Source organism: Garra rufa, chromosome 22 (genome assembly GCF_049309525.1).
Source record: "Garra rufa chromosome 22, GarRuf1.0, whole genome shotgun sequence".
NCBI lineage: Eukaryota > Metazoa > Chordata > Actinopteri > Cypriniformes > Cyprinidae > Garra > Garra rufa.
In genome coordinates, this window is record NC_133382.1 from 21,627,482 (window position 1) to 21,645,422 (window position 17,941).

The window sequence follows — 17,941 nt, forward strand, 5'->3', positions numbered from 1 at the left end:
TCTCAGAGGACGTGGTCGGAAGCCAAAAGTGACACCTGTGCTGGCCAGGAGGATAGTGAGAGAGGTAAAAAAGAATCCAAGGATCACCACCAAGGCCATCCTGATGAATCTGGGCTCTGCTGGTGGCAACATCTCAAGGCAGACAGTCCAACGGACACTGCACACCGCTGGGTTCCATGGACGCAGACCAAGGAGGACACCACTTCTCCAGATAAGGCACACAAAAGCCGCTTGGCCTTTGCAAATGCTCATCTGGACAAAGAAGAAGACTTCTGGTGTTCTGTTTTATAGTCAGATGAAACAAAAATTGAATTGTTTGGCCACAATGATGTAGCCTTCATTTAGCGTAAAAAAGGAGAAGCCTTCAACCCTAAGAACACCATCCCCACTGTCAAACATGGTGGTGGGAACCTAATGTTTTGGGGGGGGTTTTCAGCCGGTGGACCAGGGAACCTAATCACAGTAAACGGCACCATGAAAAAGGAGCAATACATCAAAATTCTCAACAACAACATCAGGCAGTCTGCAGAGAAACTTGGCCTTGGGCACCAGTGGACATTTCAGCACGACAATGACCCAAAACACACAGCAAAAGTGGTGAAGAAATGGTTAGCAGACAAAAACATTAATGTTTTGCAGTGGCCCAGCCAGAGTCCTGACTTAAATCCATTTGAGAATCTGTGGAGGGAGCTAAAGATCAGGGTGATGGCAAGGAGACTATTCCAAAAAAAACAAAAAACAAACAGTGGAGACATGCAAAAAGCTGGTCAGCAATTATAGGAAGTGTTTGATTGCTGTTATATGTATGTTTTATATATATTACATATTACATGTACGTATTTCTTAAATATATATTTGTATATATATTTATTTATATATATATATATAAATATTTACAGTACACACACACATAAGCAAAGACAAACTTTTATTTTGGACACGATTAATCCCCATTAATCAATTTGCACTTTTAAATAAACTGTCTAATATTTATTCTTTTAATTTTCATATTTTTCTTCATAATTAGTAAACTAAGTGATTGAAAAACAGATCTATCTATCTGTCTGTCTGTGTCTATTAGTGCTGTCAAATCAATTAATTGCATCAAAAATAAACCTTAAATTAAATATAAATGTAATTTAATAAATTAAATATACTAATTATATATATATGTATATAACGTTTAATTGAATTATTATATTATGAATATGTGAGACTTCCAGCATTTGGCAAAGGTAAAAAAAAAAAAAAAAAAAGAAATTGTCAAATTATGTAATATATGCTACATTATAGATTAATATTAAACATTAACATTAAACATAAATGTCTTGAATGTCTTACCTTTCAGTGCCCTGTATACCTGATATAAGTTTACACATTACTAGAGAAACATTTAAATGCAGAATGTGTGATTCTCTTGTTGATAACAGGTTGATTCATATATTGTTTTCCTAACTGGGCTGAATGATAGTCCAGCTGCGTACCCCACACAGAGAAAATACGGTAAACGCCCTCAGATATTTGGGAAGGGGTGTCATGTTTTTGATCGAGAAGCTTCTATTTATAATGGATTGCTGCAATAGCTCGAGTGTGCGCGCTGTCAGGCGCCGAGGCGGGAATCATATGACCTGCGTTCATTCCTGTAGTATCGCTGTGACACAAGCTGCGTGAAGCGCATTTCTCCGTCGCTAGCAAGAGGAGCTGAGCATTAACATGTACCAGACCGCCGTGATCCTGCACTGAAACACTGTCGGATATATTTTTTTCATACAGCGGTCCCTTTCTCTTATTTACAGAATAGACGTGATTAGGGGAGACGATGCCTGAGGAAAAAGGTAATGTTGTGCTTTGACGCTCTGTCTGGTTTATTTCAGGTGGCGGTTCTGCCGCTTTGTCAATGGGGACCTCTGTCATCTACATGTTGATTTCATTATTAGTAATATTGAAGCGTAGTATATTGCAGTATTATGATATTCAACCTGTTTATTGTTTAATTTTGAGCTTTAAGATTAAGACAATTTAGGATAGCCTACATTTTATTATAAGACTTCATGATGCATTTAAATAGCACCTATGTATACAGCGCATACAGTAAAATGTAGTAGCGTTTTTGTTAGATTGAGCCTCTGCAAAACATTATTATGATTGTTGTCTATTAAAATAAAACCAATAACAACAACCCACCTAGAGATCATGCATGGTTTTGGCAGAAGAACACGCTGTTGCGCTCCAGGAGCTCAGATGCAATCTGCCCTCTTTGGACAGCAGTCTAGAGATGTTTTTGCTTGTGTGTGTGTGTGTGTGTGTGATAGAGGTAGACAGTGAAAACATGGAGGGGAGGGGGAACAGATACTGACAAGCTAACATAGAAATTGATTATTATTAGAGGTTTGCATGTCTAGTACTGTGAGGCTAAAAAAGGTTTTATTGTTTCATGTTTAGACACTAAATATCTGAATAAGAAAGCAGGCAGATAATTGCTTTCAAATGTGTCCGTTGTGCATTAAGGTTGTTAGAAGGCCAAAATTGAGAATAAAAATTTTTGTACTCACCTCCATGTCATTCTCCATGTCTTTCAGTCAAAAGGAAATTAAGGTTTTTAAGGAAAACATTTCAAGATATTTCTCTATATGAATGACTTGAATGGGAGCCAACCGGTTGAAGGTCCAAATTGCATTTTTAGTGCAGCTTCAAAGGGCTCTACACGATCCTAGCTAAGGAATAAGGGTCTTATCTAGTGAAACAGCCAAACACTGTTGGTACACTCTTAAAAATAAAGGTGCTTCACGATGCCATAGAAGAACCTTTTTTGTCTAAATGGTTCCATGAAAGACCTTTAACATCTGAAGAACCTTTCTGTTTCACAAACGGTTCTTTGTGGCGAAAGAAGGTTCTTCAGATTATAAAAAGGTGATGAAGAGATGGTTCTTTATAGAACCTTTGACTGAATGGTTCTTTTTGAACCAAAAATGGTGCCTCTATGGCATCGCTGTGAAGAACCTTTTAAAGCACCTTTATTTTTAAGAGTGTACCCTACCTTTTTGAACCAGAGTACACAGACAAAGAACTAACTGCGCGTGACTTTTCCAACGTGATTATGTAATGCGTAAAGTCGCGGACACGCATCGAAGAGCTAGTCTAAGACAAGCATTTGTGGTTAAAAAGTATATAATAATTTTTATTTTAGAAAATGACCATTTGTTTCGCTAAGACCCTTATTCCTCTGTTGGGATCGATGTAAAAAATAAAGTTGCCTCACGATGCCATAGAAGAACCTTTTTTGTTTAAATGGTTCCATGAAGAACCTTTAACATCTGAAGAACCTTTCTGTTTCACAAAAGGTTCTTTGTGGCGAAAGATTATAAAAAGATAAGAAAGAGATGTTCTTTTAAAGAACCTTTGACTGTATGGTTCTTTGTCAAACCAAAAATAGTTGTTCTAAGGCATTGCTGTGAAGAACCTTTTAAAGCACCTTTATTTTTAAGAGTGTAGAGCCCATTGAAGCTGCATTGAAACTGCAGTTTGGACCTTCAACACGTTGGCTATATGAAGTAAAATCTGGAATGTTTTTCATAAAAACTTCATTTCTTAGGAAACGCATAAAGAAAGACGTAAACATCTTGGATGACATGGGGGTGAGTAAATTATCAGGACATTTTTAATCTGAAAGTTAACTAATTCTTTAAAATGAGGAGTGGTTGATGTAGATAGCATTACATAACATGCTCACCAGTGGATCATCCTCTACAGTGAATGGGTGCCGTCAGACGGAGAGTTCAAACCGCTAAAAAAAAAAATCACAGTAATCCACACGACTCCACAGTTGATTGACTGGATCGAAAAGCTGTTTGTGTAATAAACAAATCAGTCCGTTGCCACCTTTATCTATAGTATTGCTTTGTGCACTGAAAAGTAATCTCAAACAGTGTTTATGAACGAAAACAGTTGTAAACTAATAGTGTGATATTTTTATCAGCTGTTTTGAAATCTCTCTTATCAGCTGTTTGAAATCTCATTCTGAAGGCAGAATACTAGATAATCATAATCAGGGGGTTAATCAGTAATCAGTCACTTTGAGATCACAAAGCAATACTCTTAACTCCTAGGAGGGCCTTACTGTCACACATTAGCAAGGGCAACACATCTGAGTCATGATATAACTAGAGTCTCAGCAGCTGCAGAAATACCTTAGTGCTGATCTTGGTGACAGTAAACGAACTCGCTTTCTGTGCTCTGCCTCTATTCTAATACAGGATTGAGAAATGAAATATGAAAAGTAGTTGTCTTTGCAAAATCTTTGTTTTGTTTTTTGTTTCCTGTGTCCTTTAGAGTGTGAAATTGGTGGATCAATGAACATAAGTGCCAAGATATAATCTGTGGCATTGAGACTTGCATGTTTATCTTGCTTTTTCACCACCACAATGAGTGAGACTTAGATTAAGTGCTTCAAATCCATTACCGTGGTTGCTGTTGTCGTCCTCCCAGGCAGAAAGCTGCTGAAATGGAGTTAACTCTGGTTGCCTCAAAATAGGCACTCTATGCTCATGAGCGTGTAATTTGCGGTAAAATCCTTTAATCATCCTGCCATGTCCGAGGATCATCCTCACACACAGCTGCAAGCCTTGTGGACAAATTAGTGCTTTAAGTTTTTTATAGATGTAAGCATCTCTTGAAGTATTTGCTGTGAGTTTACCAGCAAAATAGTTTAATTTTGAAGGTTTTTTTCCTCACCGGTGTGCAGTGAGCTACTTGTTTTCTCTTAGTTGTCTGGAAATTGTTGGACATTTGTCTCTAGAAATAAAAGAAAGGGAGTCTGTAGCTGTACATTTGTTTGTGGATTTTCAAAGTATGCATTCTCAAATTAAAATAGTCAATATATGTGACCCTGGACCACAAAACCAGTCTTAAGTAGCACGGGTATATTTTTAGCAATACATTGTATGGGTCAAAATTATCAATTTTTCTTAAATGGCAAAAATGATTAAGATATTAAGTAAAGATAATGTTCCATTAAGATATTTTGTAAATTTCCTACCATATATATAATAAAACCAATTTTTTTATTAGAAATATGCATTGCTCAGAACTTCATTTGGACAACTTTAAAGATGATTTTCTCAATATATATATATATTTTTTTTTTGCACTCTCAGATTCCAGATTTTTAAATAGCTGTATCTCGGCCAAATATTGTCCTATCCTAACAAACATCAATGGAAAGCTTATTTATTTGGCTTTCACATGATGTGCACTGCCCTCCAAAAGTTTGGAAACTCCCTGGAAAAGAGGGTTTTGGACAATATTGGCATGAATCATTTTTAATTTGTGATAATTTTGCACTGATGAGGGACAACACAAACTACAAAAATATTTTATTTCATAAACAGTTTCTACATAGAAACTTAAATTTTCGCTTAATCAAAATATCCACCATTAGCAGCTATTAGAGCTCTGCATAATCTGGGCATCCGAGCTGTCAGTTTATTCAAATTATATTGACTTGATATATTACTCCAAGCCTCCTGAAGGATTGCCCAGAGATGATTCACATGGTTTCTGATATCGTCCAAAACCACACTTTGCCAGGGGTGTTTCCATACTTTTGGAGGGCATTGTATAAATCTCAATTTAAAAAAAATTACTTATGAGTGGTTTTGTGGTCCAGGGTCACATATTTATTAGGCATGCATAATAAATCAGTGTTGTGTCAGCTATGATGCTATATATTAAATTATGCATGCTCTTTTTGTATTAGGTATCTGCCATAAAATAAAAATAATAATCAGATTGACCCCCTAATCTGTATTGATCCATCGTCCTTAATTTATCGAATTAATTTTTAATACTATTGAAATCTCTCTTGTTTGTGTTATTGAATCCTTGAATTATTATGATTATTTATGGCTGGATGTGAATGAAATATGTACTCTACAGTTGAAAAGTTTGGGATGAGTAAGATTTTAATGTTTTTTTTAAAGAAGTTATGCTCATCAAAACTGCATAAGATAAAAATACAGTAATATTGTGAAATATTAATTAATTGTAATATAACTGTTTTCTATGTGAATATATGTTAAGATGTAATTTATTCCTGTGATGCAAAGCTGACATTACTCCACTCTTCAATGATACATGATTCTTCAGAAATTATTCTAATATGCTGATTTATTAGCGATGTTGAAAACAGTTGTGCTGCTTAATATTATTTTGGAATCTGGGATACTTTTTTTCAGGATTCTTTAATAAACAAATTTACACAAAAATCTTTTGTAACAATATAAACTATCATTTAAAAGTAAATTTTAATTCTTTCTTTTCTGAAAGAATTTAATACTTTTATTCACCAAGAATGTGTTAAATTAATAAAAATGTTAAATCAAAGACTTATATAGTTATATTTATATTTTGAATAAATACTGTTCTTTTTAACTTTTTATTCGTCAAAGAATCCTGAAAAAAGAATCAGAGGTTGCAAAAAAATATTAAGCAGCACAACTGTTTCCAACATTGATAATAAATCAACATATTAGAATGATTTCTCCTTGTCACTGTTACACTGAGTAATGGCAGATGAACATTTAGCTTTGCATCACAGGAATAAATTCGATTTTAAAACAGATAATTGAATCAAACGCAGAGAAATTGATCAAATAAATGCAGCCTTGATGAGCAAAAGAGATTTAAAAAACATTTAAAATCTTACTGATCCAAAACGTCTGAATGGCAGTGTGCATGTTTTGTTGCATTCATTAACTAAACCATATATTTTCTCTTGATTTTTTTCTTTTTTTTCTTTCCATATTTATGTGTTGCTCTCTGGATACTTCTCACCTTTTCACGTTCCACAGCTGATAACCTTTAAGTGACATTTAATACAGAAGAATCATTAAAATGTGAAAGTGACCGTTAGGTCACGTTGTGGTCGGGACGTGACATAATATGTTTTATGAACCTGTAGACTTCAGTGGAAGTGAATGAAGAGATAGTAAATCCAGGAGAAGAAAATGTAAACCTCCCGTTGTTGCTTATAGGGAACATCAAACAGCTTTGACATTCACAGTGGGATATTTGAGGAATGGGGCTCTTATATAACTCAAAACTATTGAGGTATGCAGCCATATTGAATTATGCTGCAGCGCAAGAGCAATACGATGCATGTTCTAGCATTCAAAGGCTTTCCATTATTCAATTCTACCTCAAAACCCACAATTGCATTTGGAAAATAAGGCAAATGACAAGTGATTTTTGGCTTGTTGAGTGTTAGAGGCATCCTGCGGTGGAAATCTGAGCTTTTCAAATACACAGACATGTCAGCCATGCGCATGGACCTTAAGGAGAATGTAGCAGGGCATGATGGAATCCCCACGGGTTGACTTGATGCTCTATTTATGGAGACCTGCTTTAAAGATGGATGACTCTGTCTGTATGAACGAGTAAGGTGTGTGTGTGTGTGTGTGTGTTTAGTGACATGTTGAACACTCCTCCCTTATGCTGACCTTTAGTTGGTCATGCTTACAGAGATTTTGATGATATATGTGGACATCTGAAGCATGCAGATGAGTGTATAAACAGAGCGGGTGCAGCAGTGATAGGGATCTTACTACTGCAGCATGGCTTCATACCTTTATTACTTTAACTGCAGATCTTTGGCTTAGGTTGAAAGAAAGCAGGGATTTGGGGAAACTGTGGATTGCTTTTGTACTGTACTTTATGAGAACTTGATGATGATCCGCCCTGACTTATCGAGTTCTTATCAGAGGAGATGTGGTTAGGCCTGTAAGAGTCAATCATTATTTTCTCTCTCTTGTTATGATGTGGTTTGCTAGTTTATGGACGTTTTGTGCTGGCTGGCACCATAAGCCTCTTTATACACCTTGTAGTATATGGGCTTTTTACACTTGAAAGACATTGAAAGTTGTAGTAATAGATCACCCTTTCTTTCTTCTGCACAGAAGGTATTTCACAAACGGTCTCAATGTTTATTTTGTACATAAAATGAAATTCAGATAAGACATTCCATGTCAACTCAACCAGAGGTTGACCAAATGTTTAATTTTGCTATTCTGTGGAAAGATTGACAATATGGTATAGTGACGAAAGCCAAAATATTAATTGTCATGGATGAATATTTACTGTTTAATCCACTATTCTGTAGAGGGGGTCAAAATGGCAATTTTCACTTGAGATTCAGAGCTAAATTAAAGTGGGTAAAAATGACTTTAGGAAGATGCCAGCATCATAATGTTATTTTTACACAGTAGTTCAATTAGTAAAATCTGTTAACTTTAGCTATCTTTGTTACATTTTTGAGCCAATGGTGACCGTTCAAAAATGGCGAAACGGCACTTTTCAAGTTTTTACTCCAAAGCTTGCATGTCTGTAACTCGAAAAATATTAAAGATATTCTAATGTCCTTTTAGATATTGGTTCTTAAAAAACTTTTCTTTTGGCATCTTCATTTTTAAGGCCTTACATGGTTCAGTTCCAAAGATATTGAAATTTCAATATCATTCCAGGGGTAAATCGTTAGGTTACGCACATTTTCAGTGGTCAAAAACCAAATATGGGACTGTTTGCAAAAATAGAAGACTTCTTTTCTTTTAAAGAGGAATGTCTGAAGAATAAATAATGCTGAAACTAGAGATGTATCTCGTTTCCGTCTGTCAAAACAACTGCAACTAATTGAACATACCTGTCTGAGTGCCAGAAATACTCTTTATTCTTTAATACTCTTAATTCTTTTGGAATCTTAATTTTCAAGGCCCTACATCGTTCAGTCCCAGAGATATGGGGATCTCAATGAGGCTTTATTTCCAGGTTGTTGAATATTACCCATTTTCAGTATTTGAACAGTACTTGTACTTACAGGATTAGTTCACTCCTAATTTAAAATTTCCTCATAATTTAGTCACTCCCCTGTCATCTAATAGGTTTGTGTCTTTCTTTCTTCAGTCGAAAAGAAATTTCGAGGTTTTTGAGGAAAAAATTCCAGGATTTTTCTCCATATATTGAACTTCAATGGTATAGCCAATGGGTTGAAGATCCAAATTGGGTCCAAAAGGGCTCTACACAATCCCAGCTGAGGAATAAGGGTCTTATCTAGTGAAACAATTGGTAATTTAAATACTTTTTAACCACAAATGCTCACTAGCTCTGTGATGCACGTCTGTGAATTTACGCACAATGTAATAACGTTGGAAAGGTCACACATGGTTAATTCTTCAGTTCATAAAGGTAGGGTAGGGCTCCATCTCACTTTCTCCTACTTCAAAATCGTTCGTCATCATTGTTTTCCCTTTTTTTGTAAAGGACATTTGATTTTCATTGCATGTTTGCTTTCCAACGTGATTACGTAATGTGTGAAGATGCTGACATGCATCGCAGAGCTAGTGGAAGATGAGCATTTACGGTTAAAAAGTATATACATTTTTATTTTTTAAAAACATGGCCAATCGTTTTCCTAAATAAGACCCTTATTCCTCAGCTGGGATCGTGTAGAGCCCTTTGAAGCTGCATTGAAACTGCAGTTTGGACCTTCAAACCATTGCCTACCAGTAAAGTCCACTATATGGAGAATCCTGGAATGTTTTTCTCAAAAACTTTAATTTCTTTTATCTGAAGAAAGAAAGACATGAACATCTTGGATGACATAGCGGGGGCTCTTCGTTTTTGGTATTAGATGAATTGTACCTGGCATTCGTTTAATGCATTGACCTCTTTATGAGAGTTTATGGGATTTAAAGCTTGCTTTTCTTTATTGGAAGCATACTGTAGAGCCGTTTATGAAAATACTACCTGCTTCTGTCATTTGACTATGACCTCAAAAGATTATTTAGGTATAAAGCATTACCATATACTACATCTATAGTCCATAGTTTTTCATTTTCATTATCATTAGGGTTGCAAAGAGGTGGAAAATTTTTGAAAACTTTCCAAAAATCCCTTGAAGATTTAAAAAAAATCCTGGAAAGTTTCCAGTTTTTTGCAACCCTAACAACTCTGCCTGATCTGTGAAAGCAGGAAATAGTTGTGCTTTAAAGGGGTCTTTAAACATTCCCAGCATGCTAAATCTGGGGTTCAGCAGCACAAGAGTCTCTCTTAGGATCTATAAAAACAAGTTCATGCAAGTGAAGGTTCACAGAGCGTGTTTGTGTCAAGTATAAATGAGATGTTGTGCAAAATTGGTGGATTATTAGTTCAGGTAAAAGGGATCTAATTTCTCACATCCGCAAGTCTGAATGAGAAATATTAATTCTTAAACTCACCTTTCAGGTTCAGTGGACTTTATACAATTTAGAGTTTTGAGGAATATCTCACTTGTGAAATTGTTATGACTTGGTCCTCATTTGAACTTTTTGATTTTGCTGACGTTACCCATGCAGGATATTGGATAATGCTAACCAACAGCCAAATGGTTTTTAGGCATTGTTTTAGCACACTCACATGTGTTCCGGCTCTGTTCCGGTATGTAGCTTCCACTTTCCATGATCCAACAAATTTCCAGTGGTTGAAAATCTTATTCTACGTGAATTTCTCTAAAATATGTCACATTATAAAGAAAAATGTGTTGTAAATAGAACTTCACATTGACTTTAAAGAAGTATCTCATACTGTCTGACCTCTATTATGACTTGGCAGATGGGTTATTTTTCCCTGTGACGTGACAAATGCCGTCAAACACACACACACACACACACACACACACACACACACACATTCATTGATTGCTGTAGTTTCCTCCCAAAGCTCAGTCAAGCTCCGTAAGTCTGTGCAAGAACCAGCAGCTCTTAGAAACTTTTCAAGGAATGAGGGACAAATACAGGTTCTCGCCTCTGAGAACAAGCAAAAACACATTTCTTTTTAGCCATTTAGACTTTACAAAGTGAACACCTGTAGTGAAAATCCCACTACAGAACCAGTTTTGCTACACACCCTTTTAAAACAAGAGGTTGAAGGTCTTTTTCTAGCTGTTTCTTAGACTGTATTATATGGTGTTTGTTTGAGTTTACACGCCTTTGTAATGGAGTAGGTGTGAATATTGGGTGCCAGACAGGCGCAAACGACAGCTTAAAAATTTACAAAGGAGAGAAGAGCGCTGACGTCATCCATGTTCACCGCAAACTCATCTTCACTATTCTTGTGATAATCCGCGAACAATGGCGTGAGAGGGTAAAAGGTCATGTAATATTGTAGGATGGATCCCCGCACATGATCTGCAAGAGGGAGGACAAGACAACTTCAGGATTTAAAAAAAAAAAAAAAAAATATTTCAAAGAAAATGCTATTATAGTTCTGTTGTAGTATTATTATTATTTTTTTAAAATAGTTGGCATGTGTTTTTATAGTCTTAGTTTAATGTTAGTTTAGGTTTTAGTAACTTTTATGCAAATGTTATGGTTTTTAATTTCTAGTTAGCTTTAATTCAAATTTAATTTAACTTTTAGTAATTTTAGCACTTTAACTTATTACAGTTATTTACCAAGGCAACATTTTTCATTTAGATATTATTTTTTCAAAGCTTTCCACCTAATATATGTTTTATTTTATTTGATTTTATTAGTTTTATTTACAAATACACTGGCTTTACCCAGAGTTTAAAGATTTGTGGGGGGAAAACAGTTTTTTTTTAAATAAACTGTAAACTTAAAAACTTAAAAAATTCAACAATAACAAGAGGATTTACTTTTTAAAGTAACACATTTGCATGCTGCATTATTGTTAAATAATAGTAGAGAATAAATCGTAAAATATTTTAAAGTGTATATATAATTATAGTACTATTGAAGTATTAACTACATTTAAATTATAATTTATTTTTATAGTATTAGTTTTAATATTGATATTAGTTAATCAGTTTAGTAACTTTTATGCACTTTTCGACTTTTATTTTTTTCATATTTCTATTTAGTTTTAAATTTTATTTCATTTTTATTTTTAGTCATTTTAGCACTTTAACTTGTTTATTTCAGCTATGTTTAAAAGCTTTCCACCTATATATATATATACATTTATTTATTGATTAATGTTTTATATTAGTTTTACTTACCAATGCACTGGCTTTAAAGATTTGTGGGAGAAAATAACTTTTTTTTTTCTGTAAACTTAAATTATATTCCCAAATGTCAATGTCATGTCAAAATGTCATGATGTAGACAACTTCAGGATTTACATTTTATAGAAACACATTTACATGCTACATTATTGTTAAAAAAAAAAAAAATGTTTAATAAAAAAAGAATATACTATTATAGCACTGTTTTAGTTTTCATTAATTTAATAATAATAAAGTTAAAGTTTATTATAATAATAAAGTTACCATTTATTTTATAAATTAGTTTAGGTTTTAGTAACTTTTATGTGCTTTTGTCACTTTAAGTAGTTTTTTAATATTTTTAATATTTTTTAATATTTCATTTCAGCAGTAGTTGGATGACATGGGGGGATCTTTAAATTTCTACTCTTAATATTTCTGCTAGCTTTTAAATGTCCACCATAGACATAAACATTTCTGTTCTTCTGAGTTGATGCTTTTAAACTTTTAAACCAAGCTTATTTTGACACTCTGTCTCCACAGCGTTTCACCAGCAGGCTGTTCACAGTCCCCTGGAGCAGAAAAAGGGACAGCGGCAGAGCGGCCCCATCCCGTGTCAAAACTGTGGCAAACCCTGCAAAGGCGAGGTGCTCCGGGTGCAGAACAAACACTTCCACATCAAGTGCTTTGTCTGCAAAGGTAACACGACAGTCAAGACCCACTCCATCTTTGTACTATTACTGTGTGGCAGTTTTCAGACAGTTATATAATAGCTTTTACACTGAAGGAATCTCGAAAGGCACTTTGAATGTACATCTTCTAGACCAGGAAAACAAATATTATATGTGACCCTGGACCACAAAACCAGTCTTAAGTCGCTGGGGTATATTTGTAGCAATAGCCAAAAATACATAGTATGGGTCAAAATGATTGATTTTTCTTTTATGCCAAAAATCATTAGGAAATTAAGTAAAGATCATGTTCCATGAAGATTTTTTGTAAAATTCCTACTGTAAACCTATCCAAATGTAATTTTTGATTAGTAATATGCATTGTTAAGAACTTAATTTGGACAACTTTAAAGGTGATTTTCTCAGTATTTTGATTTTTTTGCACCCTCAGATTCCAGATTTTCAAATAGTTGTATCGCGGCCAAATATTGTCCTATCCTAACAAACCATGTATCATATATCAAGCTTATTTATTGAGCTTTCATATGATGTATACATCTCAGTTTTGTAAAATTTAACCTTATGACTGGTTTTGTGGTCCAGGGTCACATATATAAAGATATTTTGTTGTGCAGCATGGCACTGTTATTACATTAACAAACTCAATCATTCTCCAGGAACGGGCGTTCTGCCTGAACCATAGAGTAGAGAGGAAGTTTATTAAGGTGACAGTCAAATTTCAACAAGAATAACTCAAATTTAAGAGATAGTTAAAATGAGAATTCTGTCAATAATTACTCTTCCTTGTGTTGTGCCAAACCCGTAAGACCTTCGTTCATCTTTGGAACACAAGTTAAGATATTTTTGATGAAATCTGAGAGCTTTCTGACCCTGCATAGACAGCAACACAGCTGACACGTTCAAGGGACTGAAAGGTAGTAAGGACATTATTAAAATAGTCCATGTGACATCAGTGAATAAAGTTATTTTTGTTTTCTTTGTGCATAAAAGTATTCTCATAGCTTAAAATTAAGGTTGAACCACTAATGTCACATGAACTATATTAACAATGTTATACTACATTTTTGACACCTGTCACATGTTTACAAAGGGTCAGAAAGCTCTCAGATTTCATCAAAAATGTTTTAATTTGTGTTCTGAAGATTAACGAAGGTCTTACAGGTTTGGAATGACATGAGGGTGAGTAAGTAATGACAGAATTTTCATTTTTGTATGAACTATCCCTTTAAGCCAAGCACGAGGGTGGTTTCCTGTTTTGTCTGTCAGTATATGTGTGTTTGCGCGTGTGCTTATGCATAAGCGAGAGCATTTCTCCCAGCACCGGCTGTTTTCTGCTTGATGATGTTGTGAATACAGACAGGCGTTGCTAGGTGACCTCAGGGTTGAGACAATGTGATCTTCTTAATAGAGTTTAGCACGTTTATACTTATCCCAGAGCATCAGTCAGTGTGGTTACTACATGCCATTAGTCAAATTACAGTTGCTGCTCTTAGTTTTTGATAACCTCCCATCCTTAACTCTTATTGTTTTAAATAACTGTCACGTTTTAAGCTGTGCGGGAATAATTATGGATTTAATGCAGAGGCTTGGTTTTTAAAACAGAATAGACAGTCATATGCAATTCACTCTTGTTTTGTGAATGGGTGTTTATTTAGAAAAAGTTAGTATTCTCTGAATAGTCAATGTGTCATGATGTTTTGATATGTGTATTATCGCATACAGTGAACTAGGGTTAAGAGTGAAGTCAACATCTTTCCAGTGTTGTTTTTGACAACCATCTTAGATTTAGTCTTAGTCTTAGTCTTTTGGACTAAAATGCTTCTTAGTTTTAGTCAAATTTTAGTCACTTCTATATGTGATAGTTTTAGTCCAATTTTAGTCGACGAAAAGTCAAAAAGGTTTTAGTCTAGTTTTAGTCGACGAAAAGTCAAAAAGGTTTTAGTCTAGTTTTAGTCAAAAAAAGGGAAAAAAGTAGTCTTTTAACAAATTAATGTAGGTCAGTAAGTATTTTGCTGTTGGGTAGTGTCACTTATAAGTTCTGAAAATAGCAGATCTATAGTTCAACACAATGTGAGCTTCCGGATCGACTATTTTCACCAATAATTACAATAATGAAGGAATGTTTTAGAACATAAAAGACAAACAAGGATGGAATGCTAAAACGGCTTGCCATACTAGTATAGCAAAGAGTATTTAATGCTAAAACGGCTTGCCATAGCGTCAGATACTTTTTAAGTTTTAATTGGCATGCACAATAAGCGGAAATGTCATGCATTTTAAACGTCTGACGGACCACCCACTAACATTTTCGTCTATTCTCGTCTCGTCAACGAAAACTCACACACGTCTCGTCATGTTTTAGTCATCAACGAGCCATTTTTATATCTCGTCATCGTCTCGTTATCGTCATGAAAAAAAGTGGCGTCAACGAAATGATTTCGTCATCGTCATCGTTGACGAAAACAACACTGCATCTTTCTTACAATATGCATGCAAATACACAACCGTTATAAAGTCAGAAAGGGTCAGTGTGTGTGTGTGTGTGTTTTAAAAGAGAAGTTAAAACTTTTATTCAACAAGGATAAATACAATTGATCAAAAGTGACAGTAAACAGATTTTGAAACTACAAAGTATTTCTAGTCTATTTCCATTGCTGTGCTTTTAAAGAATCTTAAAAGTATTATAGTTTCAACAAAATCAGCACCACTGTTTTCAACATTGATATTAATAAGAAATGCTTCTTAAACACCATTCATTTCTGAATGATTATGTTACACTGAAAACATGTGACTGCTTCTAACAATTATAAATTAAATTACATTTTACACTATATTCAAATAGAAAACCATTATTTTAAATAAGGTTTTACAGAATTCATGTTTTGCTGTATTCTTTATCAAATTAGTAGACTTTAAAAGTAAACTTTTAAACGGTAGTGTATAAAGTTACATTTTCCATTTTTAATTGTAACCATTACTGTTGAAAATGGGCATATTTTTTGTAATATATTTTAGTTTCAGTATTAGTGGTTACAGACTTAATTAAAGAATTTGCATAAAACTATTTCTAAATTTAAAGAAGACTCCTCAACTTCTTCCTTCCTTTCACCCCATTAGCATTGACAGTAGTGAGACTGTGATTTTTATTTTGTATTCATCCAATATGCTTAAAGGATTAGTTTACTTCTGAATGAAAATTTCCAGATAATTTACTCACCCCCATGTGATCCAAGGTGTTCATGTCTTTCTTTCTTCAGTCGAAAAGAAATTAAGGCTTTTGAGGAAAACATTCAACCTGATTTCATGATGAAAACGTACCTCTGGGAACTTTTACAAGAAATACATACCGCCATGTAAGTTTCATAATATATTCGATGTGAAATGTCCACTGAGTGGTGCTAAAAGAGTTTTCTTTTTTTTCCCGGATCAGATGAACATACATATGGTATGTTTTATGTGACGATGTTGGTTTTATAGCCTAAACCTACCCCATAGTATGAACAAAAGTGAATGTGACGTAAAAACGCAATTGCAAGTATGCCGTTTTAACTTGTTTTTCGATTTCTCATCTTTCAGCTCTTTCATTGTAAATCATGTTTTTCACGGGATTTGTACCCAGGGATTCTGCATCCTAAGTCCAATTCCTTCCTGGCTGAGCTTGTTACGTCTGGAAAGCAAGCATATGGAGCTGTAATCATAACTGCGTATGAAAACAATTACAAGTGCTCACTGTTTTACCGCCTCTAGTGTTCATTTCTGTTGGAAACTGCAGTGATATGTACTTATTGGCAAGTTTTATCTTGCGAAAATGTTCTCAGAGGTTTTCGTCATGACATCAGGTAGAAAACATTCCACGATTTTTCTCCATATAGTGGACTTCAATGGGGCTCTGTAGGTTGGAGGTCCAAGTTGCAGTTTCAATGCAGCTTCAAAGGGCTCTACACGATTCCAGCCAAGGAATAAGGGTCTTATAGCGAAACGATAAGCCTTTAAAAAAAAATACAATTTATATACTTTTAACCACAAATTGAAACTGCAATTTGGACCTTCAACCCGCTGATCCCCATTGAAATCCACTATATAAAGAAAAATCATAGAATGTTTCCAACAAACCTTAATTTCTTTTCGACTGAAGAAAGACAGACATAAACATCTTGGATGACATAGGGGTGAGTAAACTATTAGGAGATTTTATTTTAGGAGTGAACTAATCTACAAAAATTGTACATTAGGCGTATCAACGGAAATTGTTATCAGCAAGGATTGTCAGTATTTATAGACATTAACTGCTTTATTTCCCAAGCCACTCATTCTTTATCATTCATGATTTCTTCAACTTACAGTTACATATGTTGTGCCTCATCAGTTTTATAATTTTGTTTTATAGGAGTCATTCTCAGAACACTGGTTTTGTGGGCGGGTGTTGTTTTTACAGGAAGTGTGTTTGAGTGTGTGTCTTTCCAGCACTCAGTGTGCTGTCACACCACCTTCAACTCATTTGTTATGTAAAACATCAAACAAACCAGATGATATTGCTTCATTCTGAGATGTTTTGGAGCCTTCGTATGGAGGTCTGGAGAAGGACAGAGACACGTGGGGGAATTCACTTATCATAAAACCGCCTGTATTTGTTTCATGCACACCATGACAACATGGTAATGCTATTCTGCACAGTGGGGATTTCATTGCTCCATAAAGGCTGAACTGTGCACGCCCAACACCCGTTCCAAACATGTGAGCTCAAATACTTTATTCAATCAAAATACGCATATATATTCATAGAAATATATATATATATAGTACATTTCTCAGCAGGCTTGAATAGAAAGGAACATAGCATTATGGACATAAATGTACCCTTAGTTAATAGTTTTATGTAAATTGGAGTAACTGTAATGTAACTGGAAAGAGATATCGTCAAACTCAATATTTATAAAACGCTGCATATCAAATATCATCCATTTAAACTTTCTAAAATATACATGTTCTCTGTGTGTGTTAGTCCTCCTAAAATGTGTGACCTACACCCTACTGAAAACACCCTAATACAGCTGCCTTTTGTTTGCCTGAATCCCCTAGTGATTTTTTTTCTCAACACGCAGATACACACTATCCACACACCCCACAGTAAAGTCTTGTATCTTGATATCTCATCTAGAAAAAATGTTGAAATGATTTTATTACGAATTCTTAGAAGGTCTGTGATTTCCCGGAGCTA

At 34.6% G+C, this 17,941-nt stretch overlaps 1 protein-coding gene across 6 annotated transcripts in view; it reads left to right on the forward strand.

The window, feature by feature from the left end:
- The window catches only part of ablim2 (actin binding LIM protein family, member 2), a 98,296-nt gene that overhangs the window by 12,679 nt on the left and 67,676 nt on the right, over positions 1-17,941 (forward strand). For 2 of the 6 annotated variants that reach the window (XR_012341424.1, XR_012341427.1), the window contains exons 1-2: positions 1,588-1,835; positions 12,575-12,730. Coding sequence is in view for 1 of the 6 variants with exons in the window: in XM_073828071.1 (XP_073684172.1) it covers positions 1,820-1,835; positions 12,575-12,730 (172 nt within the window). In the remaining 5 variants the exon portion in view is untranslated. Of the gene's footprint in view, positions 1-1,582; positions 1,836-12,574; positions 12,731-17,941 lie in introns of those variants that run through there. The other 4 variants (XM_073828071.1, XR_012341426.1, XR_012341428.1 and 1 more) reach the window with 4 other exon arrangements.